At 38.0% G+C, this 19,736-nt stretch overlaps 1 protein-coding gene across 1 annotated transcript in view; it reads left to right on the top strand.

Moving 5' to 3' along the window:
• cttnbp2 (cortactin binding protein 2) overlaps nt 1-19,736 on the top strand; it is a 247,184-nt gene that overhangs the window by 213,718 nt on the left and 13,730 nt on the right. The window contains exons 15-20 of the mRNA XM_039761402.1: nt 2,232-2,381; nt 4,110-4,297; nt 6,772-6,950; nt 7,410-7,615; nt 13,135-13,308; nt 15,376-15,424. Of these exons, the coding sequence (XP_039617336.1) occupies nt 2,232-2,381; nt 4,110-4,297; nt 6,772-6,950; nt 7,410-7,615; nt 13,135-13,308; nt 15,376-15,424 (946 nt within the window). The remainder of the gene's footprint in view (nt 1-2,231; nt 2,382-4,109; nt 4,298-6,771; nt 6,951-7,409; nt 7,616-13,134; nt 13,309-15,375; nt 15,425-19,736) is intronic.

The following is a 19,736-nucleotide window of genomic DNA, read 5'->3' as shown; positions in this document are numbered from 1 at the left end:
ATGTGATAGGAGTTGTTGATGTAGTATGGATGGTGTGAGGAGACTGGTCATTGGAAGAATGTGGAAGTGGGAGGGAAAAATTTATTAAAAAGTTGGATCCGGGTGTTAGCTTTGTCAACATCTCATTCTAGCACCTGAACCCTGGATTGTTTGAGTCCAGTAATTATACACAGTCCATTTCAGACATCCTCCAGATTAACATGAGTGAGTTTGTTGTCTATTGTAGCCTTGTAAGCTTCCTTCCTTCATACAGCTCTTTCTTTAGCACCCACTGTAGAGCCTGTTTGTCATAGGAATTGAATGCTCTCCTTTTCTCATTCAGGAGACCGTTTAGCTCCTTAGTAATCCAGGGCTTGTTGTTTGGAAAACAACACACTGCTTTTGAGGGTACCACAGTGTCAACACAAAGGTTAATATAGTCTGTGATGCAGTGACTGAGTCCCTCAATATCATCCCCATATGGCTCATTTCCCAGCCTGTCATTTGAAAGTAAATCTTATCAAATACACTACTTTATGCACTCATATCTAATCAAACAATGAAGCAGTGAACATGTTTTCAATTGTAAAAACAGGTGCACAATCCATTTTGCCTTTGAACAATTGCATTGCTTTTAATGTACTGTTTTATATTATAATTTTGATCATTTTGGTTAAATATTTTAGCAATAAGGGCAAACATTTTTTATTCCTGGGGCTTCATTTTTACTCTTGTGTACTAATTTTCATTATCACATGAAGTAAATTTAAAGGAATGTTCAAAGAATTGAAGCAAATCATGCAAATAAATAAGCAGATTCAGTTTTAGCTCTTTTCTAGATTTATCTTTATGATGTGTATTAATAAGTGTAATCCTGTGAGATTGCTGTGGTCCTCCTGTCCTCTCATTTCTCACCCTGTGCTTGCTTCAGCTTTCAGAGGGTGACACTTTAAACTGACCTGTTGTACCTACTTTTTGGCTGCTCTTTGTTACTCTGTATGTTGTCCAAGTTCTCAGCAGAGCATCTTCTCAGTTCTCATATTTAATCGTTCTGCCCTGCATCCTCACAGATGGTCGCCACACATGGCTGATGTTTTTGCTGTCCTCACATAAAATCTGTTTAAACAAACTGAAGGTTTTGTCTTAGTGTGATTCAGTACACTGCCAGATCCACACTAGGGAATCCATGAAAATAAGTCAGAAGTATTACTGATAAATAGTGAGAGAAAAATATCGATAGACATACACAAAGTGTAATGTCTAGCCATATTTTCTTGACTGAGCACTGGCTTTATTGTTTTTGATATGTCTTTGGCACTTGGAATACCTTTTGATTGCAATATCTTTTTTATTAAAATAGATTAGTTGTTATTAACTTTTAAAAGTACAGTATATTCATCTGCCCACTACCTAAACCACAATTTCCTTTCCATCCTGTGCTATGGACACCATAAGTGATTGCTGTTCTCTCGGTGTGTGGGGAGTGCCCTTAATGGGCTTTAGAAAGGGGCACCAAACCAAAAGGGAAAGAAGGGTAACCTGGGTAGAGACATGTCAAGTTCCCAAAAGCAGACCAGCACACATTTAATAGGTTCACCTGATGGTCAGCCTAATAGAAATCCTGGTCATTTAAGGCTAGAAGAATTCACAAGGGCACCGGTGCACCAGAGACCATTAGAGGGAGCTCCAGACTCCTGTGCCTAGGAGAAGTGCAGATCAGCCACTAGCCTCAGAACCCTAGGTGGGGTTTGGCCAGAAATGACTCAAGGTGGAAATGCGAAACACTAATTGAGTGGGAGGACAAGCAACCAACTAGGGAACAAGAAGGGAGGTCAGTCATTTGATAAAGACAAAATTGAGAAGTAAAAAGTGAGGGTTGTGGTGTGTTTCAGTCTTAGCAAGGCAAGCCACTTCACTCTTTAAATAGGCGTTCAGTACCCACTCAGGTCATCTCAGATAAACAGTAGAGTTTCATTTCCCTTCTAATTGTTTATGTGCTTTGTGCTCCTGTTTTGTTCATCCCTTTCTGATATTTATTAGTTTAGTTAAAAATTTACTTTGGTACTTGAGACCATTTTATTTTTGTGGTGGGATCATGGATGCTATGGGAGTACCTGCATTCTCTCCAACTTAAGCCATTAAATGAGTATCAATTTCATTCCATTTCTCAATATTTAATGCAGGAAGGAGTTCATTCCTAAGTGCTTCTTGTACATTGAGTGTTTATTTTTTAATATTGTAATTTCTCCTAGGCTTTTTAGTAAAAGAGTCCACAGGCTGTAAAAATGTAATTGTTGTTCTGGAAAACCTGGAGCAAGCTGATTCCCTGTCAGAGCTTCTTGGAGATCTTGCAGAAGCCCTGGAAAACAGAGGCCCAGGGAGTTCTGTTCTCCTTCATAATGGTGAGAAAGCTTTTCATTTGTACTGTGATGCTCAAGTATTGTACCATGACTATGCCACCATACATGTGGACTTTTATACAACAGGCAGCAAATATAACTGATGTTAACAATAACACAGTGTTTACCAGCATGTTTAGTTTGACCAGTAAATTGTAATGTACTCAGTTCCCCACATGCATTATTGACGGCCTTCTTTAAGGGGACTTTGCTGGAATAGTGGCTAACAGTGCTGCCTCACAGCTTTAGTGTCCGCTATTAAAGTCTTAGCCCAGTCATTATTTGTTCATGTTGGTTTTCTAAGCTGATTTTCCTTCCACATCCTAAAGATGTGTGTTAGCTCCATTGATGATCCCTGTATGTGTAAATGGACCCTAAAAGGAACTGCTGCTCTGCCCAGGGCAGTTCTCAACCTGAGGATGATAAATGTTTTTTATTTTTTTATTGTTAGTTTAAATTTGTCACACACCTTTATTCAAGGGTAACACGGTGGCGCAGTGGTAGCGCTGCTGCCTCCCAGTAAGGAGACCTAGGTTTGCTTCCCGGGTCCTCCCTGCGTGGAGTTTGCATGTTCTCCCTGTGTCTGCATGGATTTTCTCCGGGAGCTCCGGTTTCCTCCCACAGTCCAAAGACATGCAGCTTAGATGTATTGGTGATCCTAAATTGTCTCTAATGTGTGCTTGGTGTGTGGGTGTGTGTATGTGTGTGCCCTGCCTGGGATTTGTTCCTGCCTTGCACCCTGTTTTGGCTGGGATTGGCTCCAGCACCCCTTGACCCTGCGTTAGGATATAGCGGGTTGGATAATGATTGACTGACTGACTTTTATTTAAAAATAACATTGAAGATCAAGTTACATTAGAATTGTTTGCATGCATTTTATAAAATTGGAGATTAGTACATTTAACCTTTAAACTTACGGCTTATAAAGTCAAGTAGCTCAGCCACTGGGCACCACTGCGTGCTGTGTTTGCCCCACAGAGGTCCTTTAGCAGTGAATGTGAGTGTATAAGTGAGCAGAGCTTGCAGTGAACTGGTGCTCCATATGAGATGGTTCCCCAGACGTGTCCAATGCTGACAGGAGAGGCCTCTGATTCTAGATTTATTCTTGTTTTCCAATGTGAACTTCAATATGTCATATCTCCTATCTGCATGAACCAGTTTCTCACAATGCAGCAGATTCTTTGCTAAAAATATCAATGAGAAGAGAAGTCATTTTTACTTTGCACTGGTTTGCCAAATTATTTAGAAAACATCATTTTATTATGCTTTTTTAAATATTTCAACTAATTTTTGTCAATATTTAAATAATTTTAATTTACAAACCCACCAGCCGTCACAGCATGCAAATTCCAATGGAATTATGCATGATTTATATGCCAGCATTGCTTCGAATAGATTTTGCATGCATCAAGACTTATTCTACTTCATACATTCATGTACAGTAAAAAAAAAATTAATAAAACCACATTTATGATTTTTTTTTCTCTTCAGGATGATTAGTATTTTCCTTATTAATGAGATATTAATTGTAGTCTCTGATAATCGTAGCTCTGGGTTAGTTGCTGTTTCACATTTGATTGCTCTGCTGATTTTTAAATGCTAGACAGACAGACAGACGATAGATAGATAGATAGATAGATAGATAGATAGATAGATAGAACTTTATTTGTCCATGTGGTGAAATTGTGCCTTTTTTAACATTTACTTCTGTTTTTTTATTTCTTTTAACAGCACAAGATCCCAGTGGTACTTATTTCTTCCAGGAGGGCAGCTTCCTGATTGGAACTCTTGCAAAGCCCAGACTTCATGGCCCAGAGCTACTGGTGCAACAGCATTTTCGTTGGGTTCAGTTACGCTGGGATGGAGAGCCAATCCGTAGTCTGCTACAAAAATACTTAAAAAGGAAGCTTATTAACAAGGTTGTCTGCTGTTAAACACATTAGTTATGTTCTGAATATATTATTGTAAATTCAGAATGATCTGAATTTATATTGCATTAAACTATTGCTAGCAATGGAAAACCAAATGTTTTAGTCCATTTTCACTGTGCTAGTATTTGACACCTACTTACATGGTAATTATAGTTCTGGCCACTAGATGCCATTGTTGAACCAGTTTAGATACAAACTTTTTCAATCAATTTTAACTCACACAAAATTAACAGGGTACTGCAGATAATATATATCATCTTTCAGCCTTTATTATTTATGCAGCTTTTTCTGGTTTATTGTCAAGTTGACAGCTTCTTTACGAAAATATTTTTTAATTTGGCTACTCAATGTAAAACTGAGCCAGTAAGGTTACACAATGGATTATACTGCTCTTACCTTCACAGCATTAATTTTTAATTCGGTCCACAGTTGAGGTACATTTGGAATTGGCATATCCTTTTGTTTTTGTGAAATTACTGACACAGTCTAAAGACATGCCTGTTATGTTATTGGGTGATTTTAATTTGGACATTATGAGTGATTATGAGAGTGCGGAGATGTGTGATGTGCTGGCAGCTCATTAAGTGTGGAAGAGTTTAGTGATCTTTAGCATAAGGTAAGGTTTCTACTCTTATTATGTTGGATTTTCGAGATTGTAGGCTTTTCATTCAGACTAGAATGCATGTTCTAGTCTTAGTTTTGTTTGCATTAAAATTCTAATGTCTTACATTCCTGCAGCACTATTCTTTTATTATTTAACTTATGTTATTTACTATTAGAACTACTCTAGTTACTACATAAAACTAAACAATATAAAGCCTAAGTGATGAACTGTAGTCATCTATTATTGAGACGTATATCTGTCATAGTCATCTAGTATTGAGACTAAGACTACTTCAATAATGTACGTACTTTTAAAAATATATTAAGAATGTATACCTACATTAGTGTTTTATGTCTAGCATTGACTCTGCATTGAAACCCATTGCACATCCAGCCTACCTGGATGAGGGTCTCTCTTTGAAATGCCCTGTGCAAGATTTTGTTATTTTTCTTCCTGTAAGGTTTTTCAGGGGTCTTGATAGAAGCTAAAGATTTGGGCTATTGACTATTAAAACCCACGGAGGCATTTTATGTGTGATTTAGGACTGTATGAAAAATACATTGTTGTTGTTTTTTATTGTGTATTTATTATATTTTGTCTATTTTGCCAGCTGTGAAGCATTTTATGCTACATTCTGCTTGTATGAAAATGTTATTTAAATAGATGTTTTATATATAGAATTTATCAAAAATGTATGGATTATTAATATACTATATGGATTTAACTCCATACTAATGATGTTCTATACAGTGGATATGAATGACCTAAACACCCTTATGGAAATGTCAAATATTTTGAAAGGCATTGAAAGTTTTTTATTTATTTGTCCTTACAATTATCCATTTTTCAATACAGATAGACAGACTGAAAGATATGCAAAATGAGATAAAATGCTATGTTTCTTTATTTGTAATATTTTGTTTAGATAAGTAATAATGCAGTTAGGAGACCCGGGTTCGCTTCCCGGGTCCTCCCTGCGTGGAGTTTGCATGTTCTCCCCGTGTCCGCGTGGGTTTCTTCCGGGTACTCCGGTTTCCTCTCACAGTCCAAAGACATGCAGGTTAGGTGCATTGGCAATTCTAAATTGTCCCTAATGTGTGCTTGGTGTGTGGGTGAGTATTATGTGTGCCCTGCAGTGGGCTGGCACCCTGCCCAGGGTTTGTTTCCTGCCTTGTGCCCTGTGTTGGCTGGGATTGGCTCCAGCAGACCCCCGTGACCCTGTAGTTAGAATATAGCAGGTTGGATAATGGATGGATGGACGAATATTTTCCATTGTAATTTTCATACCTGGACTAGCCATATGTAATGGCAGACTAATTGATGCTAACTTTAAAGAAATCACCTTAAAATGTTCTGGTAGCTGTACCAATTTAGGTATTATGTTTAATGTTTAGTAAGACTTCGCTCTCTATTGTCTGTTAAAATAATATATTACTCAAAGTCAGTCAAAGATGCAAGACTGTCTTCACATGACTTTTTATATCTTATTCAGTTTTGCTTTTCTATGGTTAACTGCTAAATCTCATCAAATGGAGACATTGCTAAAGTGTTAGCATTTCTTTATCAAAGTATTTTTACTCTTAAACTCATCTTATACAAGAATATAGCAAAATAATTTCCCTTTAAAAGATGCTGAAATAACTGAAAAAAAGGGCTTTTGAAATTGTGTGCTAGGATGTAGAGGTACCTTTTGTTTTATATAATCAATTGATATGCATGGTGTTTTATAACTTTTATTGTAGCCACAACTTAAAAATGCTTGCCAAAGCAAAAGCCTTATTATGAGTGAAATATAAATGAGGCAATGTACTTACATACATTGAAAAGAATACAAATATTTGGTTTAATATTTTGACAGCTTAAAGGACAGATTCCCCTGCTGCCAGATTTAGTCTGTAAGGCAGTCGAGTGGATTTGTTCCGTCTGGCACCAGCTAAACTCCTGCCTTTCTTGCCTGGGGACACCAGAAGCCTTAATTGGACCCGAGATGTTCTTTTCATGTCCAGTAGTCCTAGGGCACCACCAGTTTATTGTAAAGTAAGTTTTGCATTAGTTTCAGACTGGCTTAGTAAATGAGTGAGTTTTGCAGTTTTAACATACAGTAATAGTTTAAAGCTTCTAGTTAGATTCTGTAACCATTGCTCAATTTTAGCCTATGTTTTGAGAAATGATATGTAGTAAAGGTTAATATGAAATACTAAATACAAAATAATCTTACAATCCTAAAAATCCTCTGAACAACTGCAACTTTTTAGTGCAGTTTTACTTTGCTAAATACTGTTTTAATTGCTGTTGTTTAAAGGATGCGGTTATATATACATATATACTATAAGATTCATAGGAAGCTGTCAGGATTATATACAATGAATTAAATACTTTTTGCTTTTTCCCAACAGACTTGCGTTTGATTGAGATGCTACACATACAGAATGTATGATTTGTTTCTGTTTTATTACTGAATTGGATTTGTCTAATAACCTTTTTTGTTCACTTGAGGTGGTTGTCAAGACTGTGGAATGCTGTGGTGATTCCCAGGGTTGAAGAAGCCATCCTTGCTAAGCTGACAATGAAAAGACAGTGTGTGGGGGGACAATCTGCCAGCAAGAAAAATCTAAGTCAGGGCCAGCAAGCTCTGGTGAAGACAGCGCTCAGCATTCTACTAAACAAGGCCGTACTCCAGGGCTGCCCCCTTCCTAAGAAAGGTACTGTGTCCACCATACCGTTAATTTACAGTCCAAACACCATTTGCATGTACAGTGGTGTGAAAAACTATTTGCCCCCTTCATGATTTCTCATTCTTTCGCATGTTTGTCACACAAAATGTTTCTGATCATCAAACACATTTAACCATTAGTCAAATATAACACAAGTAAACACCAAATGCAGTTTTTAAATGATGGTTTTTATTATTTAGGGAGAAAAAAAATCCAAACCTACATGGCCCTGTGTGAAAAAGTAATTGCCCCCTGAACCTAATAACTGGTTGGGCCACCCTTAGCAGCAATAACTGCAATCAAGCATTTGCGATAACTTGCAGTGAGTCTTTTACAGCGCTCTGGAGGAATTTTTGCCCACTCATCTTTGCAGAATTGTTGTAATTCAGCTTTATTTGAGGGTTTTCTAGCATGAACCGCCTTTTTAAGGTCATGCCATAGCATCTCAATTGGATTCAGGTCAGGACTTTGACTAGGCCACTCCAAAGTCTTCATTTTGTTTTTCTTCAGCCATTCAGAGGTGGATTTGGTGGTGTGTTTTGGGTCATTGTCCTTTTGCAGCACCCAAGATCGCTTCAGCTTGAGTTGACGAACAGATGGCCAGACATTCTCCTTCAGGATTTTTTGGTAGACAGTAGAATTCACGGTTCCATCTATCACAGCAAGCCTTCCAGGTCCTGAAGCAGCAAAACAACCCCAGACCATCACACTACCACCACCATATTTTACTGTTGGTATGATGTTCTTTTTCTGAAATGCAGCGTTCCTTTTGCTCCAGATGTAAGGGGACATTTGCCTTCCAAAAAGTTCAACTTTTGTCTCATTAGTCCACAAGGTATTTTCCCAAAAGTCTTGGCAATCATTGAGATGTTTCTTAGCAAAATTGAGACGAGCCCTAATGTTCTTTTTGTTTAACAGTGGATTGCGTCTTGGAAATCTGCCATGCAGGCCGTTTTTGCCCAGTCTCTTTCTTACAGTGGAGTCGTGAACACTGACCTTAATTGAGGTAAGTGAGGCCTGCAGTTCTTTAGACGATGTTCTGGGGTCTTTTGTGACCTCTAGGATGAGTCGTCTCTGCGCTCTTGGGGTAATTTTCGTCGGCCGGCCACTCCTGGGAAGGTTCACCACTGTTCCATGTTTTTGCCATTTGTGGATAATGGCTCTCACTGTGGTTTGCTGGAGTCCCAAAGCTTTAGAAATGACTTTATAACCTTTACCAGACTGATAGATCTCAATTACTTCTGTTCTCATTTGTTCCTGAATTTCTTTGGATCTTGGCATGATGTCTAGCTTTTGAGGTGCTTTTGGTCTACTTCTCTGTGTCAGGCAGCTCCTATTCAAGTGATTTCTTTATTGAAACAGGTGTGGCAGTAATCAGGCCTGGGGGTGGCTACGGAAATTGAACTTGGGTGTGATACACCACAGTTAGGTTATTTTTTAACAAGGGGGCAATTACTTTTTCACACAGGGCCATGTAGGTTTGGATTTTTTCTCCCTAAATAATAAAACCATCATTTAAAAACTGCATTTTGTGTTTACTTGTGTTATATTTGACTAATGGTTAAATGTGTTTGATGATCAGAAACATTTTGTGTGACAAACATGCAAAAGAATAAGAAATCAGGAAGGGGGCAAATAGTTTTTCACACCACTGTATTTCTTGTTGTTCTGAAGCTATGCATTAGGCTGCGAAGCTCAGCAAATGATATTCTAAAGTAAATATGTCTTTCATGTCTTAATAAACAGTTGCACAGCACAAAGTACTAAAGTGAGTTTCTGTGCTTTGAAATGTTGACTTGAACTATTTGGAAATAGTGAGAAGGGTTGGTAAGTTTTGTGAAATCAAGATCAAGGTGGATTTTATTATCCCTGACTTTGCAATCCTCCTATTCTTAGATGTAACATAAACTATTAGGCAAGAGGAAAAATAAGTATACCCTGTGAAGTGAAGAATATTGGAGGCTTCAAAACCCCTAACTACATACAGAAACAAAAGAAACTTTGATACAACAGATCGCCTCTGGCTCTCGAGCAGGTTATCAGACGCCATTCCTTTCTGGATGCCCAGTCTATTTTGTCCAAGTTCCAGAGGAGGTAGTGCTTCCAATGCCTGGTGAGAGCATGGTTAGGAATTTCTTCAGGTGATCTATTCATGCTGTTGAGGACTCAGAGATACAGTTAGGAGTAACTCCCCCTCTTTCGCGGCCCTTGGAAGATCCGTAAGCATTAATGGGTGACAACGCCAATGCAAACTTGAAAATGCAAATCAAAAAATGTTACAGTGTTTCTTGAATCAGTCCTCATCGTTAAATAAACTAATTGATGAAGTCAGAAATTATCTCTTCAATCACACTTTTGTTTTAATCTGCTTTGCAGCATTCTTTCGCTTGCAAGACTGCACAAGAGAATACACAGGGCAGAGAATGAGCAGGTCTTACACGATGGCTGCTCCACAGACATTTCATCAGACCTTACTCTTTTTAACCATGCACTGCAGTTTGTGTACTTTTATTTCCAAAAGCACAGATCAGACCAAAGGACTGAATGGTCTGAACAGATACATAGAATACCACAGTTAATATTAAACTCATTCAACAGCCTCTCTTAAAACACCTAGGGGTTTCAATCTTATGTTTGTAAAAATTGATTTATTTGTATGTAATGCTGTGTGATTTTAATAAAATCAATAAAATAAAAAAAAAAAAAACATCTTAACTCTTCTCAGGGTACATTCAAAAAAATCTCCGTTGATCATTAGAATGGATTCCCAATTAGGAGTACGTATGGTAATTTGCTTAGTCATTACTCCTTTTATGTTGATCATAACATTTTCACTTTTGTTATCAGGGCATTAATTAACAACATTTCCCATCTTACTTTTGAAAGATTCATCAGATGAAGTGTTAAAGATTTTCAAAAAGTTCTACAGCAAAGAGAACAGAATCTTGCTGGGCACTTGTGTTATTAGCCCTTATGGATGACAAACTAAAACTAAAATGAAATCTCAGTTGCTCACAAGTTGTTTCAACTTACCAGTCAGCCGATCCAGTTGAGCAGCACAGGATGCTCTGGCAGTAACTGTGTCCCAGATCTTAACTTCACATGGTCAACGTTGTTCTTACCAAGCTGAGACTAAAAATGCATTCTCAGCTCCCTTACTACTTGATGAGACATACTGGTTTGAGGTGGTAAAAATGCTTTTTTGAAAGTAAAATCAAATGAACCACCCTCAGATCATGTGTTGCATTTTCTGAACACTGGGACGGGTTATAAGGCTGCTCCCTTTTCAGTTGGCCACCAAAAAAGCTACTGAAAGGTGTACACTGAATGGTTTATACCTGCTTGTAAAGTTTTACGACTGATACCATCAGCAGGATGAGCTTTGGATTGTTTTTCATGTTTAAGTGGTTAATTCAGTGTAATCAGCAGATGGACTACCATCTACTTTGTTTATAGGCCATGATTGTTTTAAACTAAAGTCATTAGTATCAATTAATAAATGTACTTTTCTGTGTCCACTAATTAAGTAAATAACAGCACAGCTTTATGACTTTCGAGCTTCATCTTGCATGCAATAAACATTCTTTTAACTGTTATGGCTACATTAAAAACTTTAGACAAGTCTGATTCCAGTTCCCATGACATTCTCTTTACTTTATGATTACATGATGATTAAGTTATGCCAGTTGATTGCCGTCAGCCATGAACAGGATGATCCATGTGTTGTATCAGCAGTAAATCATTGATTTACTGTTAATGAACTCCAATTAATGAACTGCAAGTAATTAGATGTGTGTGTTGTAGATTGCGTATTGAATAGAGTGTGCTTAGAAGAGTTAGATATGGAGAACTCTTAATTTCCTCAGCAAGACAGGATCATCGATCTTCTTACATATGATAAAAGGCAACTAAACAAGAAGAGAATAGAATAACAAAATGTATTTTAGAGTAACACGTTCAGTTATTCTGATTGTGACCTAGTAGACTTGAGTTAGAGATTTTAATCTTCTGCTGAATCACATGTGCTAGAAATTCATAACAGTGGTACATTTGAACAACTAATTGCCATCAAAATGATTTATTCATTTGATCACTTTTTGAGTAACAGTGTTTACTTGTATTTATGTTCTGTATGTTAAATCTAGCAGATCTGCTCATTTCTAACTGATTTAGATAGATATTTAGATAGATAGATACTTTATTTAATCATGGTTGGCCATTTAGTAACTAAAAATGATCCATCCATCCATTATCCAACCCGTTATATCCTAACTTCAGGGTCACGTAGGTCTGCTGGAGCCAATCCAAGCCAACACAGGGCACAAGGCAGGAAACAAACCCCGGGCAGAGCGCCAGCCCACCATAGGGCATGCAAACAAACTCCCCAAGCACACACTAGGGACAATTTAGGATCACCAATGCACCTAACCTGCATGTCTTTGGTCTGCGGGAGAAAACCGGAGGAAACCCACGAAGACACAGGGAGAACATGCAAACTCCACGCAGCGAGGACCCGGGGTCTCCTAACTGTAAGGCAGCAGTGCTACCCACTCTGCCACTGTGCCACCAACTAAAAATTATGTGAATTGTATTTTCCCTGTAATTAAACAAATGACGCTAGACAGCCTGTGTTGGTTGTGATTGCAAATATAAAAATTTTATAGTGGCCTTTTCTCACAAAAGAGTTTGCCCATTGAAAATTTTCTCATGTCAGCAGCAAACTTTTTGACATGGCACAGCACAGTACAGAATTTCTTCACACATTTTCTCAAATTGACAGCTACACCAATGAGGGAAGTACGTCATCCGTGGAGACAGTCTGTATAAAATTAATATGAATAGTTGATTTGGCCTGTTCATTTTATGTAAAAACAGGACAACATCAAAGTGTTAGGATGGATGTGTTAAACACAAATCGAGTCTTACTTAGACTGGAGTCCTCTTAGATGACTAATAGAGATAGTGACTCTTCTGGTTATGACATGTAAGGGCAAGAAGAGGTTGGTCCAGATGGGCGGACCCCAGAAGTGACATTGGTGGAAGAGAGCTGTCAGTCTTCCTTTCTTTTATCACACAGCACCAACCCCTGGATTGGCAGAGAATTACCACCACCAAAGCTCTTAAACCGTCTCCCATTTGCACATGCATGACAGCATCGTAAGTGTTCCTTGATTCCCTTTGCGCATTTTCTCTGTGTCCAGATGGTTTGGGCTGTTCTCCTACAGGACATCATAAACACGGTGGGTGTATGTTAGGCCTGTTGGCCCAGTGTCACTTAGTGGATATGTGTGAGTGTCTCTTGAGATGGGCTAAAGACAAACATGATGGATGTCACAGTGTGAAAGTTGCACAAACATCTGTGTTGTATGGCTGCTCATTTAGAACAAGACAGGTGAAAATCACACAAGATGTTATATAAACAAGCCAATTTAAAATAAGAGTCACTGAAATACCCCAATAAAATACAAGATTGATTTAGATAAACATTGTATTTGTTTTTTTTACAGATATGGATGAGTATTTAGCCCAGTTTCAAGGAGTCAGTTTTCCTCTCTCTGTTATTACAAATGGTAAAAACAATAATAAAAAGAGCAGAGACCTTGGATCTTGGAGGAAGGCAAACACAAGTCCTCGGAAGAAGACTACACAGTCCTGGAATAAACATGGAGGAAACAAAGAAGGTGATTCTTGTGCTCCTGTCTCAGTATGTCAGAATAGTTTGAATAAGATAACATGGTTGGGTGTAGAATTGGTATCCTCTTTCAAACCAGACATTCACACATATATATTGGTGCCTTCTAACACTGTAAGATGTTTATAACTGCAGATGAGACTTGAAGCTATAGTAGAGGTGATGGGAATACAAAATAATAAACCTCACACACTGGGCTAAGACAGCCATTCATAAGCAGAGGTGGCTTTGTGGATTGGTATCTGTGACTTGGCCCTTACCCAAAAAGCTATTAGCCACATGCAAACCTCATTGAAACAAAGTATATGAGGGAGAAAATCACTAAGGTCGAAGTTTTAATACAAAGATTGTGGAAAATGAAAATGCATTTCATTCAAAACATTACATAATGATTCTCCAATCAATTCAAACTTAATGTTAGATTTTTTAAATTGAGTGTTTTGCTATCTGTGCGTTCCAATAAGATGCAGTAGTAACATGTACCATGAATACTAGACCATTACAATGTCTTGGATAGATTCTTAAGTTTCATTAAAAATGGTTCAATTTGAAAATATTCCTCAGTATCCATCACCAATGGCAGAGGTTAAGAGAGATAATGGTTCAAATGATGACAAATCTGAAATTTTAAACAAATTGGAAATGTGGAGGCCGCTGGTCATGTTGAACCCCAATCAAAATAAACTGTCACAACAAATATAAGCCTGTTTATAATAACAGCTAACTGTTACTAAAGAAGGATGTAAGCAGGATGTGTAAATCATACTAATGTATTTAAAAGAATAAACAATGATATAATCCATAGAAAAAACACAGTAGTCATCAATTAGTTAACATAGTGAAAGAATAGAGTTACAAATAAAAATGAATCAGTACTCCGGAATACAAAAAAGAATGTAAAAAAGAAATTGACAGTACAAATAATAAACAGATCTACAAAAGATGGAAACAATGAACTAATGACATGTATTAACTGATGTCTATCAATGAGTAAACATCTGCTAATGCACATTGCTGACAAGTCTCTTTTAAAGTTTGCCTCCTGCGTTTATCTGTCTTTTAAACATTGGACTCCAGCAACCCCCAGGTCCTAAAAATCTCAGGAGTCCTGTACAGCCTGGGCTAAGAAACTGTGAAGAACATCATAGATGTGTTTGCAGAAAATTATAACAGCTGAAGAATTCTAATAAAATGTTCTCTGAGCAGTCGCCCTATTAAATTTCATATTGACTTCTGTGTTTTGATTATGGCAAAGAAGCACAACGACCAAACCATTCTTCCACAAAATAAGGTCTAGTCGGCTTATATTACCTAACCTCACGAGGTAAACCATAGTAATGAATATTTTATAGTGCTATCTCTGGGACTGGCCTGTAGTCCTCTTCTGGGCTGATTGTCTTTCAGCATTCTCAGTAGAGCCCTTGTATTTTCCTCCTGAGCACCAATATAGTGCCATGGTGCATGTTTGGCTGGACATGCAAGTAAGAATTTCACTGCATGCATATGAACAGCTTGACAGGAAGTGGAACTGGATGGATGGATGAATATTTTCCATTGTAATTTTCATACCTGGACTAGCCATATGTAATGGCAGACTAATTGATGCTCACTTTAAAGAAATCACCTTGAAATGACTGGAAAGCAAAAAAATATTTCTTAGTGGCATGGAGGTTTTGTGGCTCTCACTTTAGTTTTCCCTCCTGGCCTGGTCACTATCTTGGTGCTCTTCCATTTACACCCACATCACAGACATGTTACTGAATACTGATCTATCCAGGGTTGGCTGTCTCCATGTGCCCAATACTGCAGACATAAACACTGGCCACCAGTAGACATATCATGAAAAGAAATTGGTTTAGAAACTGTTGAATTAAACTTGATAAAACAGAACAATAGAATGTTTATAAATATATTATAGTGAAATGTACAATAACAGAACAACCCAAATAGATTTAAAATCTATGATGATGAGGTTTTCTTAGGTTTGGAAGGTGGAATGTTTTTTAAACATTATACTATGGATCTAAGTAGAAATTGTCTATTTTTTTTTTTGCAGGCGCTTTACTGGAGAGAAGCCTCAGCCGATCAAATCTTCATTCACACCAGTGAGATCCTAATCTTTTTTATACTCTTTTAGTCATTTGCAATTCAGTATAGACAGAATAGTTTAATATTACTGTAAAACTGAAGACTTCAACTCTGCATTATTTTTTTATTTAATAAACAAGTTATGCATTGATCTTACCTTTTATAGATAATTTGGTTCTAAGCTTCAGAGTTGCTTCCTCAAAATACAATTAGGTCCATAAGGTCAGCATTAATTCAAACTATTTAACAAAAACATTGTATGAAATATTTAGAAAAGATAGCAATTTTTATACATGGCCCCTCTCATTTTCAGGGGCTCAGAATTAGACAAACTAACATTATCATAAATATAATAGTCATTTTCAATATTTGGTTGAAAATCCTTTATAGTCAATGACTGCCTTAAGTCTGGAACCAAGGTCATCTCCAAGTCCTGGGTTTCCACCCCAGTGATACTTTGCCAGGCCTTTACTGTAGTTGTCTTCAGTTGCTGCTTGTTTGTTGGACTTTCTGTCATCAGTTTTGTCTTCAGCGATTGAAATGCATGTCCAATTGGGATGAGGCCAGCTGACTGACTTGGACATTGAAGAAAATTCCACTACTTTGCATTGATATGCACTTGGTTTATTTTCACAGTATAATTTGGCTCATTGTCCATCTGTACTGTGAAGCATCACCCTGTTATGTTTTACAGCATCTGTCTGAATCTGAGCAGATAGAATAGTGCTGTATGCTTCAGAATTCATCCTGCTACTTCTACCAGCAGTCATACCATCAATGAATGCCCTCTTCCATTGGCAGTTACACATGCCCATGCCATAGCACTGCCTCAACCATGTTTCTTAGATGATCTGGTATGCCACAGATCATGAGCTGTTCCTTCTGTGTATTCTTCTCTATCCATCATTCTGGTACATATTTTAGCTTAATTTGCCCAAAGAAAATTGTTCTGGAACTGGACTGTTTTTGTTTTAATATTTTCAGGCAAAGTCTAATCTGTCCTTCCTATGCTTGAGGATTACCAATGGTTTGCACTTTGTGGTTTCCTTTCGTGAAATCTTCTGTTGACTGTAGACTTTAGCAATGATAGGTCTACCATCCCAGAGAGTGTTCTTAGTTTGGCTAAGTGTCGTGAATTGGTTTTTCTTCACCAAGTAAAGAATTCTTTGATCATCTAGTACAGTTGTCTTCCATGGTTGTCCAGGCCTTTCTGTGATTTGGTTGATTTAACCACCCCTCGTATTTCTGCTGTCTCTCTCAAGGATTTGTTTTGTTTTCTCTCCCCAATTATGGACAGCTCTTTGGAACTCATATTGCAAGGTTTCCAAATGCAAATTCCACACTTGGAATCAATTCTAGACCTCCTTCCTACTTAATAGTTAATAAAATAATGAGGGAACTGTACCCAACTGGCTATGGAACAGCTTGTCAGTCAAATGTCCAAATATTTTTGAGCCTTTGGAAATAGGGCAGCTATGGTGAAAAATGGCTGTTATTCCTAAATGCCTCATATGATATTTTTGACAAACCCCTTACATTAAAGCTGAAAGTCTACACTTCAATCACATAATGATTACTTTATTTCAAATCTATCGTGGAGGTGTATAGAGCCAAAATTATGAAAATTGTGTCACAGTCCAAATACAGTGGTACCTCGGTATACGTTCTTAATCCGTTCCAGGTCCTTGAATTTATACCAAACAGGACATATACCAAACAAATTTTTCCCATAAGAAATAATGGGAAAATGATTAATCCGTTCCCATGAAAAAAAAATCCTATTGTTATTGGCATATTATACATTGATTGGGTTGTATAAAATTTAAACACTGCTTAATACTAAAATACATAAATACAAAAGCAATTAGATGAAATAAATGAAAATTTAACCTAACTTTACTTTTTAATAACGTCTTTGTTTTTCACAATTGTAGATACCGTCGTTCTAGGCATATGCAGCAGCCATGTCCCGGATACGCATGCCACCTTGCTACTTTTCAACAATCAATTCAAATTTACGTGAAAAAACACAAAATCACGTTGTGACGATGTGGGTTTGCTGTATGCTCCCATCTGCTGTCCGGGAGCCCTTGAACCCTACACCATCAGTAATGTTGCAGATGAGCTTAGCAGTGAGGCACAACAAAGCACGGGATGGTAAAAAAGTGCAAAGTGCTTTTATTAAAACAATCAACAAAACAAGGTGTTCAAATTAAAGTACAGTGTCCACAGTTCCAATAAATAAATCCATAAAATCAGAAGTGAAATGTGGAGGTTAAAAACAATAGAAAAAAAGTCTTCTTAAAAACAACAAGGTTAAAATACAGCAGGAAGCATTCTTTAAAAAAAAAAAAACACCTTCTTACCTGCGGCCCCCCTGCTTCCCCCCTCTGGGCTTCTCAACAGGGGAGTCGCCCTACTTGCAGCTGACCTTCACTCTGCCTACTTCAGCTGTTCAGTTCACCTCTCCGATCTTGGGATCCACAGCAACCTCCTTCCGGTCAATCCCGCTCCATGATCACTCAGCGGGAGTGACCACTACTACTATTCCCCGGGTGTCGGCCCAACATCCAGGCTCCTGGTTCAGCTGCAACGCGAGCCTGCCTCTCTCTCTCTCTCTCACTCTTTCTCCCCTGCAACCTTCCGTACGTCCGCTTGTTCTTTCTTTCTTTTTCCTCCCCATCTAGCCAACTCGCGCTTCTATTTATCAAGAGGGCATGGCAGCTGAAATCAGCAGCCCCAGGAACAATCACGAATGCGGATGTCACCTGTGCACTTAGGTGAGAAATGCCCACATCATGAATCGCCCTGAGAACAGCTTCAGCCACACAACCACCACGCCCCCTCACCAAGTGGCGAACGCGGTGATTATTTATTTTAAAACTGGCCTTTGAAAGAAGCTGTGGACCCGCTATACCACAAAAGTGAAAATTCACAGAGAGTTATAGCGCAGGTTGATTACTGAATGCTAGCAACTGATGCTCGTGGGCAGTCGTGGCTTTGTCTCGAGAGAGGTAAACAAGGGTAGCGCGCGATGTTCTAGCACACGAGTCGTATTCCAAACAAAGGTTGTATACCAAGCAAAATTTTTCCTGTCCAAACAGGATGTATACCAAGTTGGACTTATTCCAAAGCGGACGTATACCGAGGTACCATTGTACTTATTGACCTAACAGTATTTCTCGGTAATCATTGCTAATGCATGGGTTTTCATTTTTTCTCCATTGGTGTCCTGTGTCCCTGTTTGATTTCAACAGACATTCCAGGTTTTCTCTGTGTTCATGTGAGTTTCTTCTGTGACTTTGAGGCTGTGTAATATCAGTTGGTGACTCCGATGTGAATGGCCCATTTGAAGGACAGACATTGTTCCCAGTTTCCAGTTTATTAACGCAATAAATTTGTGGTTTTCAAAACTGGGATGGGACTACATGGCTCTTATTGTCACTCAGTCATAAATAATAGTGTGAGAATTTTGTTTCTTTCACTGCTGTTGAATAGCCTGATTGTGGTAGCACATGCTGTGACTTTAAGTGTGACAAGATATGCTGGGCTTAATAGCCTGGTCTCATCAAAATTTATTATATATTTAATTAAAAGAAAAGTAAACAGACACATTTAATACACTCTATAAGATATGAATAATTAATATTTCTACTCAGATGTATTCATGGGCTTCTCTGATAAGAGATACTAGTTATACAGGAATGAATGTTTTGAGTGAGTGTCGAACCTTCAAGAGTTTACCGGGGTAGGACATCAGATGGGTGGCGTAAAGTTTCCTGTCTAACTCAAATAAGAGTTGAAACAACACTGGCAGTGGTAGAGGTCCTGCACATGCTGGTGTAGAAACACAGGAGCTGGTAGAGAGTTTACATTTGCTGGACTCCTGTACAGGTGATATAACGAAAGAGATGCCTGATAGAGGAATGTAGGCAACCCACTATTGCCTGACTCAAACAGAAGAAACCGACACAACAAAGAGAGAACAAAGAGAACATAAGGCTTCCTGGAGTCATGAATTGGTTTTTGTTTTTATTTTTAGCTGTATATTCTTTTTTACAGTCTTTTCCTTTGCCTGTAATAACAATTGGAGTTTTAAAATAATTTGGGGTTAAGGAGGTCAAGGACTTTAATGGTTGGAACTGTTTGTTTTTTATTTTTTGAAATATGTCTTCCCAAGGTACCATTTTGTTGCACTGTAGATACTTGTTGCTTGCAATGCAGGGCTGCAAGGTTGTTGCTAGGCAAGACATCCAGGAGTGTGCGACATGTGATAGTATAAAGCCCAGCATCATTCACTCCTTTACTCTCTGAGTTTGTGACTGATTC

Source organism: Polypterus senegalus, chromosome 8 (genome assembly GCF_016835505.1).
Source record: "Polypterus senegalus isolate Bchr_013 chromosome 8, ASM1683550v1, whole genome shotgun sequence".
NCBI classification, from domain to species: Eukaryota; Metazoa; Chordata; class Cladistia; order Polypteriformes; family Polypteridae; genus Polypterus; species Polypterus senegalus.
This window is presented reverse-complemented; position numbering and strand designations above follow the sequence as displayed.